At 41.1% G+C, this 19,037-nt stretch overlaps 1 protein-coding gene across 2 annotated transcripts; it reads left to right on the forward strand.

Annotated features, from left to right (window-relative positions):
- Positions 1-7,059: 7,059 nt before the first annotated feature.
- rbm8a (RNA binding motif protein 8A) lies at positions 7,060-15,529 on the forward strand. Of its 2 annotated transcripts, none has more exons than XM_015336678.2 (6): positions 7,060-7,168; positions 8,320-8,379; positions 10,132-10,209; positions 10,514-10,650; positions 11,712-11,848; positions 14,505-15,529. In XM_015336678.2, exons 1-6 carry the CDS (start codon positions 7,108-7,110, stop codon positions 14,548-14,550), a joined length of 519 nt encoding a protein of 172 aa, XP_015192164.1. In that variant the 5' UTR covers positions 7,060-7,107; the 3' UTR covers positions 14,551-15,529. The 2 variants fall into 2 exon arrangements, with proteins under 2 accessions (XP_015192164.1, XP_006641842.1); XM_006641779.3 differs by having other exon boundaries at positions 7,069-7,174.
- The last annotated feature ends 3,508 nt before the right edge of the window (positions 15,530-19,037 follow it).

Genomic DNA, 19,037 nt, shown 5'->3' on the forward strand with positions numbered 1-19,037 from the left:
AAAACAACTTAAGGAGAAAGTTGTGTAAAGGATCCGAGAAGAATCTAAAACATTTCCTTTAACATCTCTTTGAGCACGGGGAGTGTGATCATTGAGAAGTGGAAGGCACTCATCTGATCCTCTATCTGAACCGCCAGACGAGGGGAAACAGATCAGGGACACAGCTGTGAGACCAGCGGTAACTTTGGAAGAGCCAAAGAGAGAGTTCAGCGACTGAAATCGGAGAAAACGGGAAAGTCAGCAATGTCCCTGTTTCTCCACAATGCTGGCCTCTCTGGAAGATGGGGGATATGCATCTATAATCCCACATGGAGTTTACAACAAGGATATAAGTGATACTGTGAACATGTGGAAAAAGGTTTTGTGGTCTGGCAAAAGAAATGGGGAACATTTTGGTCTAAATGCAAAGCATTACACAAACCCAATGTAGTGCATCTGTCGCAGAGAGACAAGAAGTGGGAGTAGAGCAGTAACTCAGGGGATATACTGTATAGACTTGGAGTAGAAATATAATGGCCAGTTTTTGTCTGCTGTTGTGGGTTTCATTTTTCTTTGTCTGCTTCCCTTATCTTTTAAAGTGCCAATCAACGAAGGAGAGGAACCACACACTGTTTGCCTAGACACCCGCTAACCACCCCAAAGTAAATGGTGACTGAAATGTGTATAACCACATCTTGGATATAAAGGGACATACCTGTACAGGAAGCTCTGGTATAAAGGGGGTTGGGACAATGCACTGTTATACCTGATCAACTGCAAAGAGTCCTGCTCGTTAATTAGCTCTCACTCATTAGTCCTGCCTACCCCCCTCCACACACCCCCTGATCACCTGCCCCTCATGTCAGTACTAGAGCTCTGGCCAGGAAGGGCACCCTAAGACTCAGAAGCCTCAGCCAGGAGGATGTGGGCACAGATTTTGCACCACTGGACACAGGAGAGGACACCGAGACCAGAGGGGGGACGCAGCAGAGGACAGGTCCCACACTGGCTTCTCCCCCTTCTTCTCCCTGTAATGGGACGTGTTGTCTGGGATTGGCGGATCTGCAGAAATATGCAGAGTTGCAGCTCTTCCCCTGGTGTGGAGGAAGGAGGCTCTCCCGAGTACTGGATGGAGCATGTTGGGGAGAGTAGTGCAGTGGTGTTTCATCTGGGACTTTTGATTTGGGTTCTAGGGACTGTGGTATTCTTATCTTGTTCTTATGTGTGTCCACTATCATTTGTGGGCCCGATTTTTAATGTAGTGATATATTGAGTGACCAAAAAAAATAAGAAAGCTCATGTCAGTCAAAATCCTGACTTGAATCCTCTTCTTGAAGACTGGACAATCTATGCCTGTAAGTGCAACTTGGTAGAGCAAATTCATGCAAATTCAACAAGAAGAATGAGCACAAATTATACCAAGCCAGTGTAAAAAGACAGTGTTTGTAGAGACTTACCCCAAAAAAGAACTGTGGCTTTATCCTTAGAAGTCTTCAGTTTGAGCATTCATGTTTTGAATAGATTATGAAGTTAAAAAACCGTGTAGCATCATTTTGTAATGCCACGAAATGGGACCCCCATAAGAAGGATCTGAAATCTTGGCCCTGTGACTGATTTGCATGTTTGATGTCTAAGGAAATGGAAAGCTGATTGAAAATGTGTGAGCATTTATGATCTCTTGTAGTCAAGAGTTCAAGGAACGGAGAGAAAAATAACCAAACAGTAAACCAACCTGTTTGCCTGAAGCCAGATTTAGCCAGAAGATTTAGTGCTGGTGTGATTCTGGGATTTAATCAGTTCTTTACACTAAGAGGCTCAAACCACAAAATTATAAAAGCTGATTCACTGGAATGGAATTGTTATGTACTCATCTGGTTCATTACCTTTGACCTGTTCTTTTCTTGGGAAGGTGTACAAACTCAGGTGTTTGAATTTCCAACCCTCAGTAATTTTCTTCTTGGTTGTTCTTCATCGGTTTAGTCAGATGATTAATTTAGGAACAATATCTCATCTGAGACAAACACATGGGCTTGTTTCCACAGACCAACTGATGGCTCCAGAGAAGTAACTGATTTGCTACCCTGTTCTGCACTCTTGAAGAGGCAAACTCACAGCTTCGTTGAACGTCCCTTCACAATTACTTTTCAAAAGGAGCTGCTCGGGGGGAAATCTAATGGCTTCAGAATGGAAATGCTTTATCTACATTCTATTTTTGAAACCACAACTGAGAAGCTAATGAAAGCCAACTAGCAGGGGTTGCTGGGTGGAAGAAAATAAGATTCATATTCGGTTAATTGCCAAAATCCAGAAGAACTGCATTTTGGGTCCATGGCTTTTGGTGTGTGGTCATGGATGAAAGGAAAGACAAAATGGGACCAAATGTGATTCTGAAAAATAAGGGATTAGTGAGTTTTAAGATCTTTAGCCAGACCCAAAAAGGAGAAGCCTGTAACATGTTCGTCTGACATCATATCTACTTGGTTTATTTTTTGCCTGGATTGCAATTTTACTTGCTTCTTAAATACTAGAGATATTCTTAAAAGAGTGACAGTACTTGATACAAACAGAGGTATTACATCCCCTAACAATGAACTGGAAACAGAAAGTTAGATAATTTCCTCATTAATTGGAGTGTTGAATTAAATGTTTACATTACACACACAGGTCTACTAATATTTTTAACACTTAAAGGATTTAATAGTCAAATACAAAATTCATGACAATCCCTATTAACTTTTCTTTCAGAGAGGGTACACAATTTTCTTTATGATCTGATTTACTGTAAATAATTAAAATAGTCATTCAAATCAACAGGAAGGACAGTTTATGGAAATGCCTAAAGATCTCATTCAGTTTACAATCAATTAGGCGTTAATGTATTTAGACAGAAAATCCAAAATGCTTCCCCTTCTAAACGAGCAGTATTGGCAGGAAATTTCTCAGCCTGATCAAGATCGACGAATCGCCTGACGTGTGGGGGAACTGCACTGCTCGAGTGGCTGGTGTGTACAGGTCATCAGGTGACGCCCACCGGACACCTGAGTTAGTGGCCGCAACCTTGGTTTCAGTGCAGTGCAGACTCATCACCTGGCCGGCAAGTGCACACCTTTTTCTGAGGTTACAGTGATTTAGATTCTGTTAGGAGGGCGTTATTAGCTCTCTGATTAACGCTGTGGTGCTCAATATCTAAATAGGTGGGGAAGAGATCTCCTCTGATTCGTCTGCATCAGAGGGTGGATCAATTTTGCCATGCCTGTACAGCCTGTGCTGCAGAAGGTTAGAGGGGTAGTCTGTCTGCTTTTAATTCAGCCCTTCTGGGTAATATTCCCGTCCTGGGTTCTCAAGAAGATCTACAGTATGTGTCTGTCATAGGTCCTCTCTTTGATAACTAGAGATAACTAGGACTGTCTGCGTTACTGTTAATGTTACATTACTTCAGTGCATATGTGTTGTGTTGTTTTCCTGTGCTGTACTGGAGGAAGGCTTAGCTGCTCACCACAGAGCTAGGTTACCGGTGTGGGTGTGGGCTTGTTCTGCCTTTTTAAATTGTCTGAAAGGGGATTGCTTTGGCTTCTGCTGGCAGCCCAAGGGAGGGGCCTTTTGAGAACCCTAATCAATTGTTTCTATTTCTGTTCTGATTGTCTCACAAGTGTTAGACTGTGTACAAGACCAGAACATTCTCTCTTATGGTATGGCATGCCTTTCAACGAGTCTCCAGCTTATTTTAAATACTCAAATTCTAATGTAATTTTCTTGCCTGTGAAGGGTTTAAATTCTTGATCCGTACAGCTTGTTCAGCAAAACATTAAATGTATTTACTGTTGATAAGAGCGAGGGCCTGCACACACAAAGAAGGCTTGTTTTAAGAATCCCAAAGAATTGTTTTTGTGTAGAAGGCCAATTGTAACTACCTGCTTTTAGAAAACACTGATATAGCTCAGTTACGTAGACATCTTATGATTAAAGTAGAATTTTGCTTAACCAATAGAAATTAAGACTGAAGTTTTTTTTTTCTTGTTGAGACTTAAGCTCTTTGTCTTCCTTATCAAGTAAGTGTACAAAAGGTCAGCTGTACCTTTTCTTGTTAAACTCATCCTCCTACTGTAATTGCAGGGAGGGTGCTTCTCTTCAGCTGAATACACAGTAAACTCCTCTTCTGCTTGAGGAAAAGGTTTCCAGTGGATTTGTACTCTACACCTGGAATTAACATGGTTTGAACAGTCCTTATAAACGTTAGTGGTCACAATATTTGTCGTGCAGAAATGAAGCAGATATTGCCATGATACATTAATTCCACCTGAGGCATTAGATTTAGCTAATTCATAAAAATTGTTAATAAACCATGAGATTCACAAATTCTGTTATGTTGTGTAGTGTCAAAAAAATGACAAAGTTCAGGTGCCTGTGAAGCAGAAGTCTCTTTATTCATATGCATTTGGAAGTCTGGCTTGCAACCACCAGACTTAAAAAATAAGTAGCTGAAGATGGTCCTTTATACCTTAAAACAAAAAGAGTTACTATGACACATTCTAAACAAATGATGAAAAAGCAACACCTGCCAATTAATTATATCTAAGTTGCAGACTAGACAACAGTTAGTTCTTTTCATATTATGGGCGTACAGCCATCTTACCAAATACATGCCCCTTATCTTACTGACCAAGGACAGGCAGCATCTTTATATACATTTGAGCACAAAGCCTACGTCAAGCCACTAAACTGCATAGTTTGCAAAAAACATACAAAAACACAAAAATGATATGAATTATCTCACTTCCCGGGCATCTCTCTTATCTCTTCATTCTTCAGTTGTAACTCTCAGTTTACGGTTCTAGACGAGGGGGTTGATGAGGAAGAGGTGCATTTTTGAAAACTACTATCTTTAATAAAAAAAATCTTGTTTGCTTCGGTTTATACTACACTTTACTATTTGTCCCATAATACTCTATGTATTTACCAAAACTGTAAATCTATAGATCTAAGATTACATTACAGATACAGTAGATCTCAGATTAGATAACAACCTAATTATTGGCACCAACATGAACACTGTTGTAAAATCTGCTCTTGATATGCAGTGCAGACAGCTGGGAACTGAGTTCACAAAATCTACACGCTACATCCTCTGCTTTCATCTGATCTACAGTAGTTGAGCTTGACAGTTGATAAATACTTACCACCTCTGCCAGAAATGTTATGTTTAACCCTACATAGGTCTTTCTCTAGGACTGATGTTTGATCATATTCATATCTCTGTTCTCTCAACTGAAGGATGTTAGTAATCATCTAACATCATAATGCAGTAACCACACTTTTTTGCCAACATCCCAACAGAACAGAAAATGCTACTTCACCAATACTCAGTTGCAGAATTAAGCATTTCATCATCCACTTCAATCCAAAATGTATTGATTCCTTACTTTAATAGTGCATTTTACAGGGTGTGATAAAGGTTTTATTAGAAAGACTAACACTTTGTCCAACTCCAATCATAATAAATCCATATTGAGCAAAATTAAAGACTTAGAAACTATTTAAGCTTTCCTTGAGCACTCTAGAAAAGGCACTTTCTTTCTGAGGAAGTATGGAACGCCAGCTGGAAATTACAGAAAGACCACGATGGCTTAATCAGCCAGGATGCGGTTTCTTGTTCAAAGAGCTAAATAGCAGTATTAGATTTTATCATTCAAAATCTTGAAGCTTTAAGGCAATGCAATAATTGAAATCTCAAACACAAATTTCACTGTGAATTCTGTTCTTTTTAACCAGTTAGTTTAAAGTCTTAAGCTGGTCTCTCAGAAAGTTACTTTAGAACATTATTTAGTAAATACAGTAACTGCAATGTCAGGACTTGTTGGCTTCTGCCACACAAATCCTGTATCCCAGCACATTCGTCTCTTCCAGAACTGATCACTGCAGTGCTCTGCTCGCTGGGCCTCCTGCTCCCCATCTCGCAACCTTCATCCGTCTGGCTCTGGTCTGCTCAAACTTGTTGAAACTGGGGGTGACAGGCCTTCTCCTGCTGCGCCCCAGAGCTCTGGAGCTCTATACCCAAGGATACCAGAGTCACATTCTCTGCATTCTGCATTTCAGTTAAAAATCCTTGATTTGCCAGCAGCCATATCACCCTGCAACTCACAACTGGCAGCCCACTGAAGCTAAGCAGGTGTGAGCCTGCTCAGTACCTGGATGGGAGACCTCCTGGGAAAAACTAAGGTTGCTGCTGGAAGAGGTGTTAGTGGGGCCAGCAGGGGGCGCTCACCCTGTAGTCCACGTGGGTCCTAATGCCCCAGTATAGTGATGGGGACACTATACTGTAAACAGGTGCCGTCCTTCGGATGAGACGTAAAACCGAGGTCCTGACTCTCTGTGGTCATTAAAAATCCCAGGGCGTTTCTCGAAAAGAGTAGGGGTGTAACCCCGGCGTCCTGGCCAAATTTCCCATTGGCCTTAACCAATCATGGCCTCCTAATAATCCCCATCTATGAATTGGCTTCATCACTCTCTGCTCTCCTCCCCACTAATAGCTGATGTGTGGTGAGCGTTCTGGCGCACTATGGCTGCCGTCGCATCATCCAGGTGGGGCTGCACACTGGTGGTGGTGGATGGGAGACCCCATTACCTGTAAAGCGCTTTGAGTGGAGTGTCCAGAAAAGCGCTATATAAGTGTAAGTGTAAGCAATTATTATTATTATTATTATTAAGTTTTGCCAATTTTGTCACGTCTTCTCCTTGTAAACTTTTTTTTTACTGTAAAGTTCTTTGGGAAGTTAATTTTAAAGGTGCCATGTAATTAAGGTTTTTATTATTATTATTATTATTATTATTATTAAACCCTTGTGTGAGAAAAGGCAAAAATGATCCTTTTAAATTACTTTTAAGTTGGTATTTTTTAATTTCATAACTTATATGCGTGATAAAACATTTTTAATCTTCACTTATAAAAATAAACACATTTAAACCAACGGCACACCGTCTTTTGTTCCGTCGACGTTTGACCTCACGCGTGGGGTTAACAGACCTCCTCAAAATGGCCGCAGACTCGCCTCTCCGCGATTTCTTCCGTTGGCGGTTAAAGAAGGTGACGCGTTTCCGGTCTCGCACGTCTTTCCACACACGGCAGAGAAGATGGCGGACGTCCTGGACTTACATGAAGCTGGCGGCGAGGATTTTCCTATGGATGAGGATGGTGATGGTAAAATTTAATATACCTTTCCGCGGACCACAGAGTAGTTTAAAATAAGAGCAGTCGGTTCGTCTTTTTTTCTTAGGTATAGCCCGCTGTAAACGTTATTTTTCGGCAAAAGATAGTTCAGCAGTGTACAAATGAGCCACACTGTTTGTCTGGATCTGGTTTGGTTTGAATGTAATTTTGTAGTTATTCGCTTATGGGTGACCGGGGGTGCAACTATATTTATTAACGGCCCTTATAATCATTTTTGTTCGCGGTTTTGCTGTATCTCTGCCCTCCCTTATTTCCTACACACGCAGTGTAATTTTCGCTGTCGGCTTGTAGGGCGGTCTATAAGCTCTGCTTGGGTTCTGTGGAGGTGCTGAGGTTCAGCCATTGCGGCTGTTAAAATATTTACCTTTGCTCATCGTCCAGAGCGGAATACGCTTGCCAGGCCGCAGGGAGGCGGGCGTGGGAGCCGCAGGGGAGGCCCGGGTTTGACTCGGGCCTGGGCGCCATCGGGGTGCAGGGTCTTGTTTAACAGGGTCTGCCATCTGGGGTCCGACTCGGACCCCGTCTTTCCCACACGGTTCACCCACAGTCCTCTGATCAAACTGGATTCCATTAACGATGCAGAATTGCTGATGCCGCGGGGGGAGAGGGGGGTGGGGATTGCTGTAACCACGATCAATACAGCCGATCGGCGTCGTGAAGAAGGGTTAACGATGAGGGGATCACTTGTTCTGTGTTGTTCCAGAGAATAACTGTCCGAGAATGTAACGTTGGCTATTTGGTATAGAATTAAATTATATAGAATAAAATCATCTGCTTTTTAGTTGAACCAGTTGTGTGCATGGTATGCTATGATAGCACTGTTGCTGTTGTCTTTGTCCATGTCAGTTTACAATCAGAGAAGCTTAAAAAGATACAGTCTTGAATGGGCAAAGTGTGTCATTCCCAATTAGATCAAATAAATCATAGCATATCAGAATCGACAATGACCATATCAAATTCAACAGTAGCACAATGGGAACACACTTTGTGCTAGCCTCAAAAAGTAACATTTTGTCAATGAATGGAGAGCAAAAAGACATCTTCTGTTTTGACCTCTTTATAGATGTGTTCAACGCGGGAAAAACTAATGCCCACTGTACTGTCTTCTTTTTCAGAAAGCATCCATAAGTTAAAGGAAAAGGCAAAGAAGAGAAAAGGCAGAGGGTTCGGATCAGGTGAGTCCGTGTTGTGGAAGCATGTTGGCAGCTGTACAGATGGATTTCTAGGCTGAGCTGGAAATGAGAGCTTCTGGCTGTTTTGTCATTGGTGATTAAATGAGTAACCTGGAGAAGTTACTTTTAAAGGTGCTGTATAACAAAGTAGGGCTGGGCGATATGGCCAAAAACATTATCTCAATCAAAATTTTCATATCAGTCGATATAGATAATTATCACGATGAATCTCAAATAATTATTTCTTTCAAGTTTAAAGGCAGATTTTTTCTCCTGAGTGAAAGTTGAAGGAACAGTTAATTGGAAAATTAAACGACTCTTTATTTTATGAACACAACAAACACTTGCCAAACAGCAGAAACATTAAACAGATGAATAGAGAGTATTCAAGTCTTTTTTATGTAAAAATATACATGAGTAAAATGTACAAAATAAATATCTTAATAGAAAAATTAAATACTGCAGTGTGATAAAACACACATAGAAGATGGTTCAGACAGACTGCAAAGTTTAAAGTGCTCTGTTTTATGTCTGATCGTAAAAAGCCAAAAAATCTCCAAATTACTGAAGTTGAATGACCTTTTCTGTCGACGATGTCATCGTCCTTCGAGCTGGTCATTAGCAGCACTACATTTGCTTCAGTGTCGCTCATTTCTCCACTCTAACTACAATCCTGTCAGCCACCACCGTGTGGATAAACAGCACGTTAGCAGCCCGGTCTGCAACACGCATGCGCAAAGCATAAACATATATATCGAACATTTATCAAACTTTTGTTAAAATTATATCGAGGAAAATTATATCGCGATAATTATCGTTATCGAGTTATCGCCCAGCCCTATAACAAAGTTCATTATTATCAGGGGAAAATGTTGATGTGGAAAATAAATATGTTCTTGAACTTTAAGTTCACTATTAGCCAGTGAAATACAGCCTGGAATTTTGTTTTTCATGATTTTCCAATGGAATACAATCTTGAGGTGTCCACCTTGACCATTGCTACTAGATCTCTAGGTCTTAACAGGCTTATTGAGGAGCTAAAGAGAACAAGAAAACCCGGAGGGCCTGGGACATGTAGGACCGGACTGGAGCCTCCTTCTTGTTTGATCACACGGCTCCAGCACATTGAAGCATGTTTAGCAACAATCCCAGCTCCTAATGAAGGTGTACAGGAATGATTGTATTTGGAGCACCCGTTTTGCAGGAAAAGCTGGTGGTTGTGGCAGTCGATCTGACAAGCAATTCAGCTCTCTTGTAGATATTCAGATTCATATATTTTTGTACAATTGTAGATCTAAATTAAGACCTCTAAAAAAGAGACCTTTACAAATTTGATGTGCCAATTGCTTCTTTTTATAAAAGTGTATTGCCAAGATGGATGGTGATTATGTTGCCATACTGCATTAAATACATGGAAAATAAAGATTACAACTGCTAAATGCCTGTTTTCAGCAAGTCGGGTGCATTACTAACATAAGTTTAATTGTTTTACTAGTTTTCTATCAAAATGACTGCTCATTAGGCTTTTTTAATTACTGAAGTACAGTCTTTATCTATTCTTCAAGCATATGGAGTGTAGGAGCGATAAACTGAGTCCTGTATCATGCTTTTCCATCTTGCTAGGAATTTTTTCTCACTGCATTAATTGTAGTTAATTAATTAATTGTACACTAGCCTAATGTAATGATTTGATGTCCCGACTTTGATTGGGGTTCAGTTTGAGAGCTGTGTTACTGTTGGTGTACTTTTCCACAGAGGAGGGGGCGCGGTCCCGGGTGCGAGAGGACTATGATACAGTCGAGCAGGATGGTGATGAACCAGGACCTCAGAGATGTAAGTACAGAGGGTGTCCCCAGTACTGTGCAAGATCAGAAGCATTAAAGACGAGAGGATGTCAGGCTCATCTTCTAGTTTGGTATCTAGTAAATAGGTGGTTCATCTGAAGCCCATATCCAAGCGTTTCTTGAAGGGTCTCATGGAATTGGCTTTAACAGCACTGCTGAGGGGTTTGTTCAGACCTCTATCGCCCTTTGAATGAAGAGGTCGTTTCAAAGTATAACAGCTTTGAACTGATTAAATGTTAACTACACGCTTCTTCCTGTACTGAAAAGGTGTAACAGTGTTCCTCTGTTTACAGCTGTCGAAGGCTGGATCCTGTTTGTGACAGGAGTCCATGAAGAAGCCACAGAAGAGGACATCCATGACAAATTTGCAGAGTTTGGAGAAATCAAGAACTTGCACTTGAATTTGGACCGAAGGACGGGCTACCTTAAGGTAACCAACCTCACTTTTTTTTCTATAAGCCTAGCTCGAGGGGACATTTTTCCTTTTTCCAGGTTTTTGATTCAACCACCAACTGTCTAGTTGCATAACATGCCTTAATGTGAAATGTCCCCTTCATTTTACCATGTTTCTTGAGTTTGAGGCAGGTACTGAAGAAATTTAAAGTGAGGTCCTGTTTGAGGTTTAGTGTCCCTACTTTTAGATGTGATGTCTTTTGTCATTTGGGGCATTTTAATTCTTCATAACGTTAAACAACATCAGTACTGAAAAACATGATCTGTTCCTAAACTGTGCAGTATATAACAGGGCAGATTTGGGTCATCGTCCTTTGTGAGCTTTAAACAGCCAGTCTTGATTTCAGTGATAAAATAAATACTGAATGCTTTTTTTGAGCAAACGGTCACTAGTCTCATAAGTTAGATGGCACTCAAACATACTTGGAATAAGTTTAGAATATTGTTTATTTATTTTGTGCGTGGTATAATTCAGCTTATTCCACAGGACATATACCTTGCTGGAGGTTTTGTAAGTGTTTAAGCTCCTTATGTGGAGCTCAGTATTCATTTCTTCATTGATTTGAAAGTATGATTAACCATGAGCTGTATTAATATCCAAACCAAATGGGAAGAATTGCTTTATTCTGTCTTAATCGTGAAACTATTTTTCTGACGTTCAAAAATCTTTGATGCATAGTTTCTTCATTTTAAGTGCTCACGTTTTTGCACTGTAGTACTTTGATCCAGTGTTAATGTGAATTTTTAAACGTTTGTGGTAATTTTTCACTAATAGTCTCTTTAGAAAAGTAAAATAGTTTAGCATTTTTACAGGCTGGGGATGTGGTATCTCATCTCCCGTGTCGTGTGAAACGAAGGTCGTCCTTATCAGAAGTATTTTGTTTATTGGGTGGCCTTCACCAATTTCTACCCTGCTTAGGGTTTCTTACAGCACAAGCAAACATGTTCGGTATTGTTTACCAAGTGGTATTTGAAGAAGAAACTGGGGCATACGGCGGCGATGGGGTGTAATCAAATGGGATTTCCATTCTCTTGCAGGGCTACGCCTTGGTGGAGTATGAAACCTACAAAGAGGCTCAGGCAGCCATGGAAGGGCTGAACAGTCAGGACCTGATGGGCCAGCCCATCAGCGTGGACTGGGCCTTCGTCCGGGGCCCACCGAAGAGCAAGAGGAGGTCAGTGTCTCCGCGGGCTGGCTCCCACCCGTGTGGGCCGCAGGGCATCGCATCAGAACTCGTAGTGGTGATGTGGCGAATAGACCAGAGCAGGAAAGCTTTAACCAGGGAATACCTGACTTGGGGATCCACACGAGGGTTACTGCTCGTCCTAATTGATATCAATGACTTATTATAGTACTGCGAGTAAACTAGGTAGGTTTGTAGTGTCACATCGACAGGATACTCCTCCTCCTACCACAAAGGACATTCAACATTATTTTGATGGATTTCAAAATGGGTAGTTATCTGTCAGAGATTTAATGTAGTCAAGTGTTAGATGCAGACAAAACCGTGAGATACAAATAGAGAATAGGAAAGGTTGAGCTTGAAGAAGCAACTTGTGGTTGTGGGAGAAAAAGGTAGTAGAATTGGGGAATTCAGTGTTAAGACTTTGACTAAATTGGAAAAAAAAAATCAATATTGTTTTAATACAGATGTTTTAAGACTTATTTATTACTAAGACCTTATTACTAAATAAGTTTTAAAATGTAATAAAAACTTTTTTCATTATGCTGACAAATCTCTTCTTATTATAGAAATGATCTGGTGTGGGATTGGTATTAGTATTGATTTTTAAACAGTATGCAGCAAAATATAGCAGTGTTGTAACTTTCTTTTTATATAGTTTAGGCAGTGTTCTTATGTCACTTCATTAAATTTTCAACAAAGATTGCAGTTAATGTGATTCTTTCAGAAAGCATTTTATTTTTAAGTGTGCTTATCACTCTCCTTACTGTATCTCTGCTACTTCATTACTCTGGTACAGTTTGCACTGACAACGAGAGGAGGAACAACCAGATCTGCCTTTTAATCTTATAGCTTTTTAGTACAAGTAGGTTATCATGCAGCTTTTGGAACAAAATCTGAGGAAGGATTAATTTTCAGAGTTTTATTTAACTATATAATGTTTAGAAGTGGCTCTAATTTAAGGCGTTGACTACATAGCACAGTAAGTGGTATGTTACTCATAGAGAAAAGCAGGACCTGCTGGTGAAATGCTCATTACAGAATATAGTTTTGGTTTCTGTTTTTGTTTTTTTAAGTTCACTAAGGAAACTAAAGAAGAATGATGTGGCACGGTGCCGATTTTGCATAAACAGTAGCTTCATTGCCTTGTGTTGGTTAGGTGTTGGTGATTATTACAAATTGTGCTTTTGCCTTTGAGCTATTGTTATGAGCTATTGTTACAAAATCCCAGTAGCACTTTTTGTCCTGTCGATGCCGACTGGAAGCATGACAGTAGTTAATAGGTTTATATTGGTTCTTATAATTCTAAATAATAAATTTGTAGTTCTTAAGTAGTCCTTTTAAATATTCAGCACAGAAAGGAGGTTTTAAATCCAAGCTGTGCCAAGTTAGAGACCTGTATTCCCCTACGTTAACTAGCACAGCTGACTTAATACTGAATCTTCATTGTTTCAACAAGACCTGCTTCACATGATGAACTCTGAACCTGTTCCAGATCTCATACTCTTGTCCTCGGGGGCCGCATGGCCTCAGAGTCACATTGAACCTCGACTCTGTGACATCGCTGACCTAATTTTCCCCAGTGGTTCTTGGTCTAATGCACATCAGAGTTGCACAACATCAAAGGGGAACTGCAGTCCCAATTTCGCCGACTGGTTATTAAATCTCGGTAACACGATGAATTCATTAGAAAAAGCTTGCAAATTTCAAATTAAGCACAGAATCGTGATTTTTGTGAAAGTACCAGTAACCCCCTGGTCTCCGAGAGCGAGAGTTCCCATGAATTGACGTGATGTGGCCCTTTCTGCTCACTAGTCACTGTCAGGACTAATGCAATGTGAGGTACGAGCGAATAAGTACAGGTTCTGCAGCAGACAGTTTCCTGCAGAAATGTTCCAACGTGATCTGCAGGCAGAGTTAACGAGAGTATTTGTCGGCAAAAACCATCTCGGAAGTTGAGAGCAATATTTTCGCTGGATTAAAATATGTATTGCCAAGCCTGCTTGATTACAAGGTAATAGGGCTGCTTCATCTAATCCGATGTTTTGTTGCCTCATTCTGAATTGCAGAATATTGCACGGCGCGTCCCTGGAAATGTCTTATTTTTCAATATAAATTGGAGGCTACACAAGTGACTGTGCACATTTTAATTTAATTGTGGCCTGAAATGCACTTATCAATACTGTTTTTTTTATACCTGAAATATAAAAATAGTGTTGCGGTTCCTCTCTAAACGGGTACAAAATTGACAGATGGCAAAGCTTTAGTGGCTTTGGGTTTTGAGAAATGAAATTAGTGTCGATAAGAAACAAATTAGTGGCTGAGCCATCGGGATAAATGCATAGTTAATCCTATTAGGACCCTGAGGTTTAGATTTTACCCCCCCTTCTTGTTTAGACAAGGGCTTTGTTTAGACAAGGAGGGGGGGGCTTACTCTGCTCCCTGTCACCCTGGCCAGCAGGACTGCATTGCCTGATATTTTACTTGCAGGCTGTCAGTCAGGTTGTCTGTCATTGGTCCTCACTCTGTAGAAGCAGCTGAAAGGAATCCAGTTAGAGTCAGTGTGGTGCTAAAAAGTAATTCTGTGTTACTTTCATGGTGTTCAGTTGCAGCACAGAACTGGAATGTTTTTTGTCTTTTCTCACAGGGGTGGAAGGAGAAGAAGCAGAAGTCCTGACAGGAGACGGCGCTGAGTGACAGTTTTACCCCCACTTTCCTTAGTTTTCCTTCTTCGTTTTACGTTGGTTTTGGTATATTAAATGTCCTACTTAACCTTTTATGGGTTTTTGTATTTTTTATGCAGGAGAATGCTCCCGGTAGTCTGTGTGCGCGAAGTGGTGGAAATCGGAATTAAAAGCTGAAGTTTATTTGTAACTTGTTGTGCAGCAGTTTTAATCTCATCCTTACTGTGTGTGGATGGCGAGTGGAGGTGTTAATTAGGTGATGTGTGAATACAAGAGGCTACAATTTGTACAAAATGCAGTAGCTACATCACATGCATCTAGTTTCCTCAACGTGCCACTGATGACTGTCCCCTCGCTGATTACTAGTGACTTCCAGTGCATCAAGGAGAGCATGCTTTGCCAACTTGGATCAAAGAGGGAACAGCTTTTATTCCTCTCTTCATGTCTGCCATCTGTGAGAAATCTTAAATGGGGGTGGTGTTACAATAAGGAATTGGGACTGGGCTACAAATATTTCCCATCTAATTTTTTACTGCCTTAACTAAGGTTGAAATGAGGGTTGTGTTCGTAGTGTGTGAACTGAAGCATCTTAGTTTTCGGTCAGGATCGATATTGAAAATTGTTCTGCCAATGGATGGGAATGCCTTCTGACTTTGACATTGCCTGTGTCCGAGAGTGTGGTCATTCATTAGACTGGGGGTTTCTGATATTCTGGTAGTATTTGCTATTTTTAAATCAGTACATTGAGACTTTTATTTTGACGTTTTTAAGCGCATTCATTTTCAATGAAAGCTGAAGAACTGTTGTATACATTTTTCCAAAATGCTTTATTTTGTTGCCTCCTGCTTTATGTGAAATGTTTTTTCAACACTTTTTATAATTTCAGTATGAAAAGGTATTTCCATGTAGAGATTATGGAAAATGTGTATAGCACACTGTGTAACCTGCTCATTTTACATTGTCAACAATAAAGGAATTTATATAGTGATTTGGTGTTTCCCTTCTAAGGAGTATTATGGAGAAGTTATACTGTAAGCCTTGCTTTCATTTATAAATGGCAGAAGTAAAACTGCACTATAGTTTGCTTTAATATTGTGTACAGTGAATCAGTGCAATAGCATTCATGCAGGTCTTCTGAAAAATGAATTGACACTGTTCACGTTTTTAAGAGCAATGCTTAACAGGAAAAATGTCTGATATCCGGGACATAATGAATTTCATATACAATGTAGTCTAACAAGGTTTTTTTTTGTCATCTTCAAGATAAAACATTGAGGTTGTGGGACCGATTTTGATCATTTTTTTTGTGTTGTAGTTGAGATTTTAGTGTTTGCAGGTTTTGTCCAGCAGGGGGCATTAAAATACAGCACTTAAAATGCAGACACACAAACGTGATTTATTTTTGGAAGTGGTCAACTCCAAAGTTCAAGACGTTCTCTGTTAGCTGCTTAGCATTAATTTTCCAGGTCTTTTTTTAGGCTCTCTCCTCTGTCCTAAATTGTTCCCAACAATGTGTGAATTGCTGCAAGCAGCCTTGTGCTGTTATATCGCAACCAATGGTTCTGCAGCAGACACTCTCTTAACTGTTCTGTGGGTTGCCAGGAAACTGTAATTGCATGACAATCCATAAAGAGACTATTTAACAACTTGCTTAGTGGATTTAGTTTAAACACCAAATGATTTTCATTCTCGTATGTGTAACACCAACATATTCTGAAGCATTGCTGTCTAAAACTAATGTGAAAAAACTAATCTATTCCAGTGTTATAATAGAGTAATGTTATGGTAGTAATGCATCTATTGATATCAGGTTGAGAGATGCTTTTAACACACTTGTACACAGTTTCATTTTGTGAAGTTGTGGAACAAATACTTCACATACACTGAACTAATACCCTGCATTATTTTTTTGTTGTCAAGAAATGCTTGCCCCACACTAAGCCAATTCTCATATAAAAGAAAGTGGGAGTTACATAGGACTGCATAAGTGGTCCAGTTGAGATAAAGGGGTGACCAGGAGTTGTTCCGTTCAGGCTACGGCTCGGTGACTGTGGAGAGGCAGCACTGCTTTCTCTCAGCTGGACCACGTGAGCTGCTGACCTGTGGAACGCAGGCAGGCAGGTCCCGGCTGAGCAGTCTCTGCTTGATTCCAGGAGCACCTGACGATGGGCTGGAGTTTTCTGGCTCAATGAGGTAGTGCACGTCGACACTCTCCCAACAGATCGTCACTCTTTGACCCACTGCAAGTCTCCTGTCTCTCTGGGTTCTCATACTCCGCAACTATTTAATGACGATGGAGTCTCGACCTTGAAGAAAGATGATATACAAATTGATATGATATAGAGCAAGAACTCTATTCTTGCGCAGAGGAGGAAAGAGAATTTTATTCACCAAAACCTTGATACCCAATTCGCTCGGGGAAACAAAGTCCTGTCAACGCAAGTGAGAGTGAAGAGGTTGCACATTCAAGATGACAAAGAAGCTGCACTTCATTACCAAAAGAGTGAGATTCTAAAACAAGGTTCCCTGTTCCCCAGTTAAAGCAGATTCCCTTGGATTAATACAGCAGTGTAAACAGAATATCTCCTCCTGTTTGCTGCCTTGCTCACGATTTTAACGCAGCTCTGCGGGTGTCTGCAAAAATAGTTCAGAAAGTAAAAACAGAATGGAAATCAGATAAACACAAACAGGTGTTAAGTCAGGAATTCTAGGGTCAGAAATAAGTGATTGTAAAAACTACAATAAACGAGCACTTGTTTTCCAGTGACATAAGCTCTCAGAGTTTTTACAGTTTTAGTTACTGAACATCAAAGGCAGATTTTAATGTAACAAATTCACAAAGTCCCGAGTAAAGCGACAAGTCTTGTTTGCAGCAGGTGCACTGACGTTATTGAGCAGACGCTATATGGGTGAATTCATTATCCTGATCAACGTTTCTCCTCAGCAGGTGGTCTGCTGTGAAAGAGGTTAGGAGGGACTGCACTGCTGGAAGCAATGCAAGCTGTGCCTGTGGGACACGTGCTGTGCTCCGAGGTGCGCCGGGGGTCTTGTGAGATTCTGTCCCATTCCCTCACACAGCCTGGACCAGCACGAGGTCGTGCACGATGCCTGCTCTCCGAGACGACACCCTGCTCACCTTCCGGTTTTTCAGTTTTTTGCAGTCTGGCACATTTTCAGCAGTGTTACAAGATCAGTGTGAGGGTGTGTGCTGTCCTGCTGGGATTTTGGAAAGTCATGATGAGTCTGCAGGACAAGTGAGCTTCCGGGACCTGAACGATGTAGCAGCGCAGGCAGGGGGAGCTCCAGTGTGTCTAGGCCCGGGATGGGCAGTTCTGGTCCCGGAGGCTTGGTGTTTTGGCAGGCTGTATAGTCAGCACTTGTAGAGCTGGGCGAAGTTGCGAAACTGGTCCAACTGTTACTGGGCAGCGGAGCACTTTTAGCAACAGACTGCTCCAGCTACAGTGATCAAGGGAACGTTTCCGCAGGTCTTTCCTCTCGGCGGCTGTCAGGGTGTATAACGCTGCCCTAGGCTGGGACTGTTAGCCCTTCATCTGCTCGTCTATGGACAGCATGTTGCTCCATTGTACTTTTTGGACAATAAGTCTGTATAAACCTATGCACATTTTGCACATATTTTATTGTTTTTACAGTGACTATGATCATCACATTTTGCACACACCTATGTATTTATTTATTTTTATTTATTTTGTTGTCTTTTGTTTTATAACTATTCTGATGTCTGTTTTGCTTGTCTTGGGCTGGACTGGTGTAACACATCAATTTCCCTACGGGGTTAATAAAGTATTATCTATCTAACTGTAACGAGCTATGAGCTAATTCAGGTTGTTAATATCTGAGTTTGAATGAAAACCTGCCAAAACACTGTATTTCCGGGACTAGGATTCCCCCTTCCTGGACCAAACCTGTCTGCCCAGCCCCTCGCACTGCACCCAGCAGATCTGCACCACAGTGTCGGACAGCCCCTGGGGCAGACTACACACCCACGATCCACGAGCCCAGCTGAGGGACAGCCCAGCCCCCAGCACACCGGCATGACGAGTGTGTTCTCTCGATAAGGGGGCCAAGCTGCTTCCTTTCTGTGTTTTCCTTTCTTGATAAGGTCAAATAACCTCGTTGGCAGCTCACAAGCAACTCTCTCACTAATGAAGTGATGTATTATTTATGCATCTTGAACAGAGTCACAACAGTTGGTCAGGAATGATCAGTTAATCCGAATGTGTGTAAAGCAATTAATACAGATCCAAAATCACATCATCATCACATCACTCATTCTCTCTCTCTCACACACACACATGCTAGTTTTTACAGGAGCCAATTAACCAGCATGTTTTTGAACTGTGGGAAGAAACCAGGGCACCAAGAGGTTTCCTGTGAACATGGGATGAACACGCAAACTCCACGCAGAGAGCACCACAGGAACTGAGCTACCATGCCTCCCCATATCCAAACACTGTTTATGCTTAGTGTCCGTAGCA

This window comes from Lepisosteus oculatus, chromosome 27 (assembly GCF_040954835.1).
Source record: "Lepisosteus oculatus isolate fLepOcu1 chromosome 27, fLepOcu1.hap2, whole genome shotgun sequence".
NCBI classification, from domain to species: domain Eukaryota; kingdom Metazoa; phylum Chordata; class Actinopteri; order Semionotiformes; family Lepisosteidae; genus Lepisosteus; species Lepisosteus oculatus.

Coding starts and splice junctions, on each gene's coding strand:
- rbm8a (XM_006641779.3), top strand. CDS start 7,108: ATGGCGGACGTCCTGGACTTACATGAAGCTGGCGGCGAGGATTTTCCT. Junction 7,175..8,319: donor TATGGATGAGGATGGTGATG/GTAAAATTTAAT, acceptor CTTCTTTTTCAG/AAAGCATCCATAAGTTAAAG. Junction 8,380..10,131: donor AGGCAGAGGGTTCGGATCAG/GTGAGTCCGTGT, acceptor ACTTTTCCACAG/AGGAGGGGGCGCGGTCCCGG.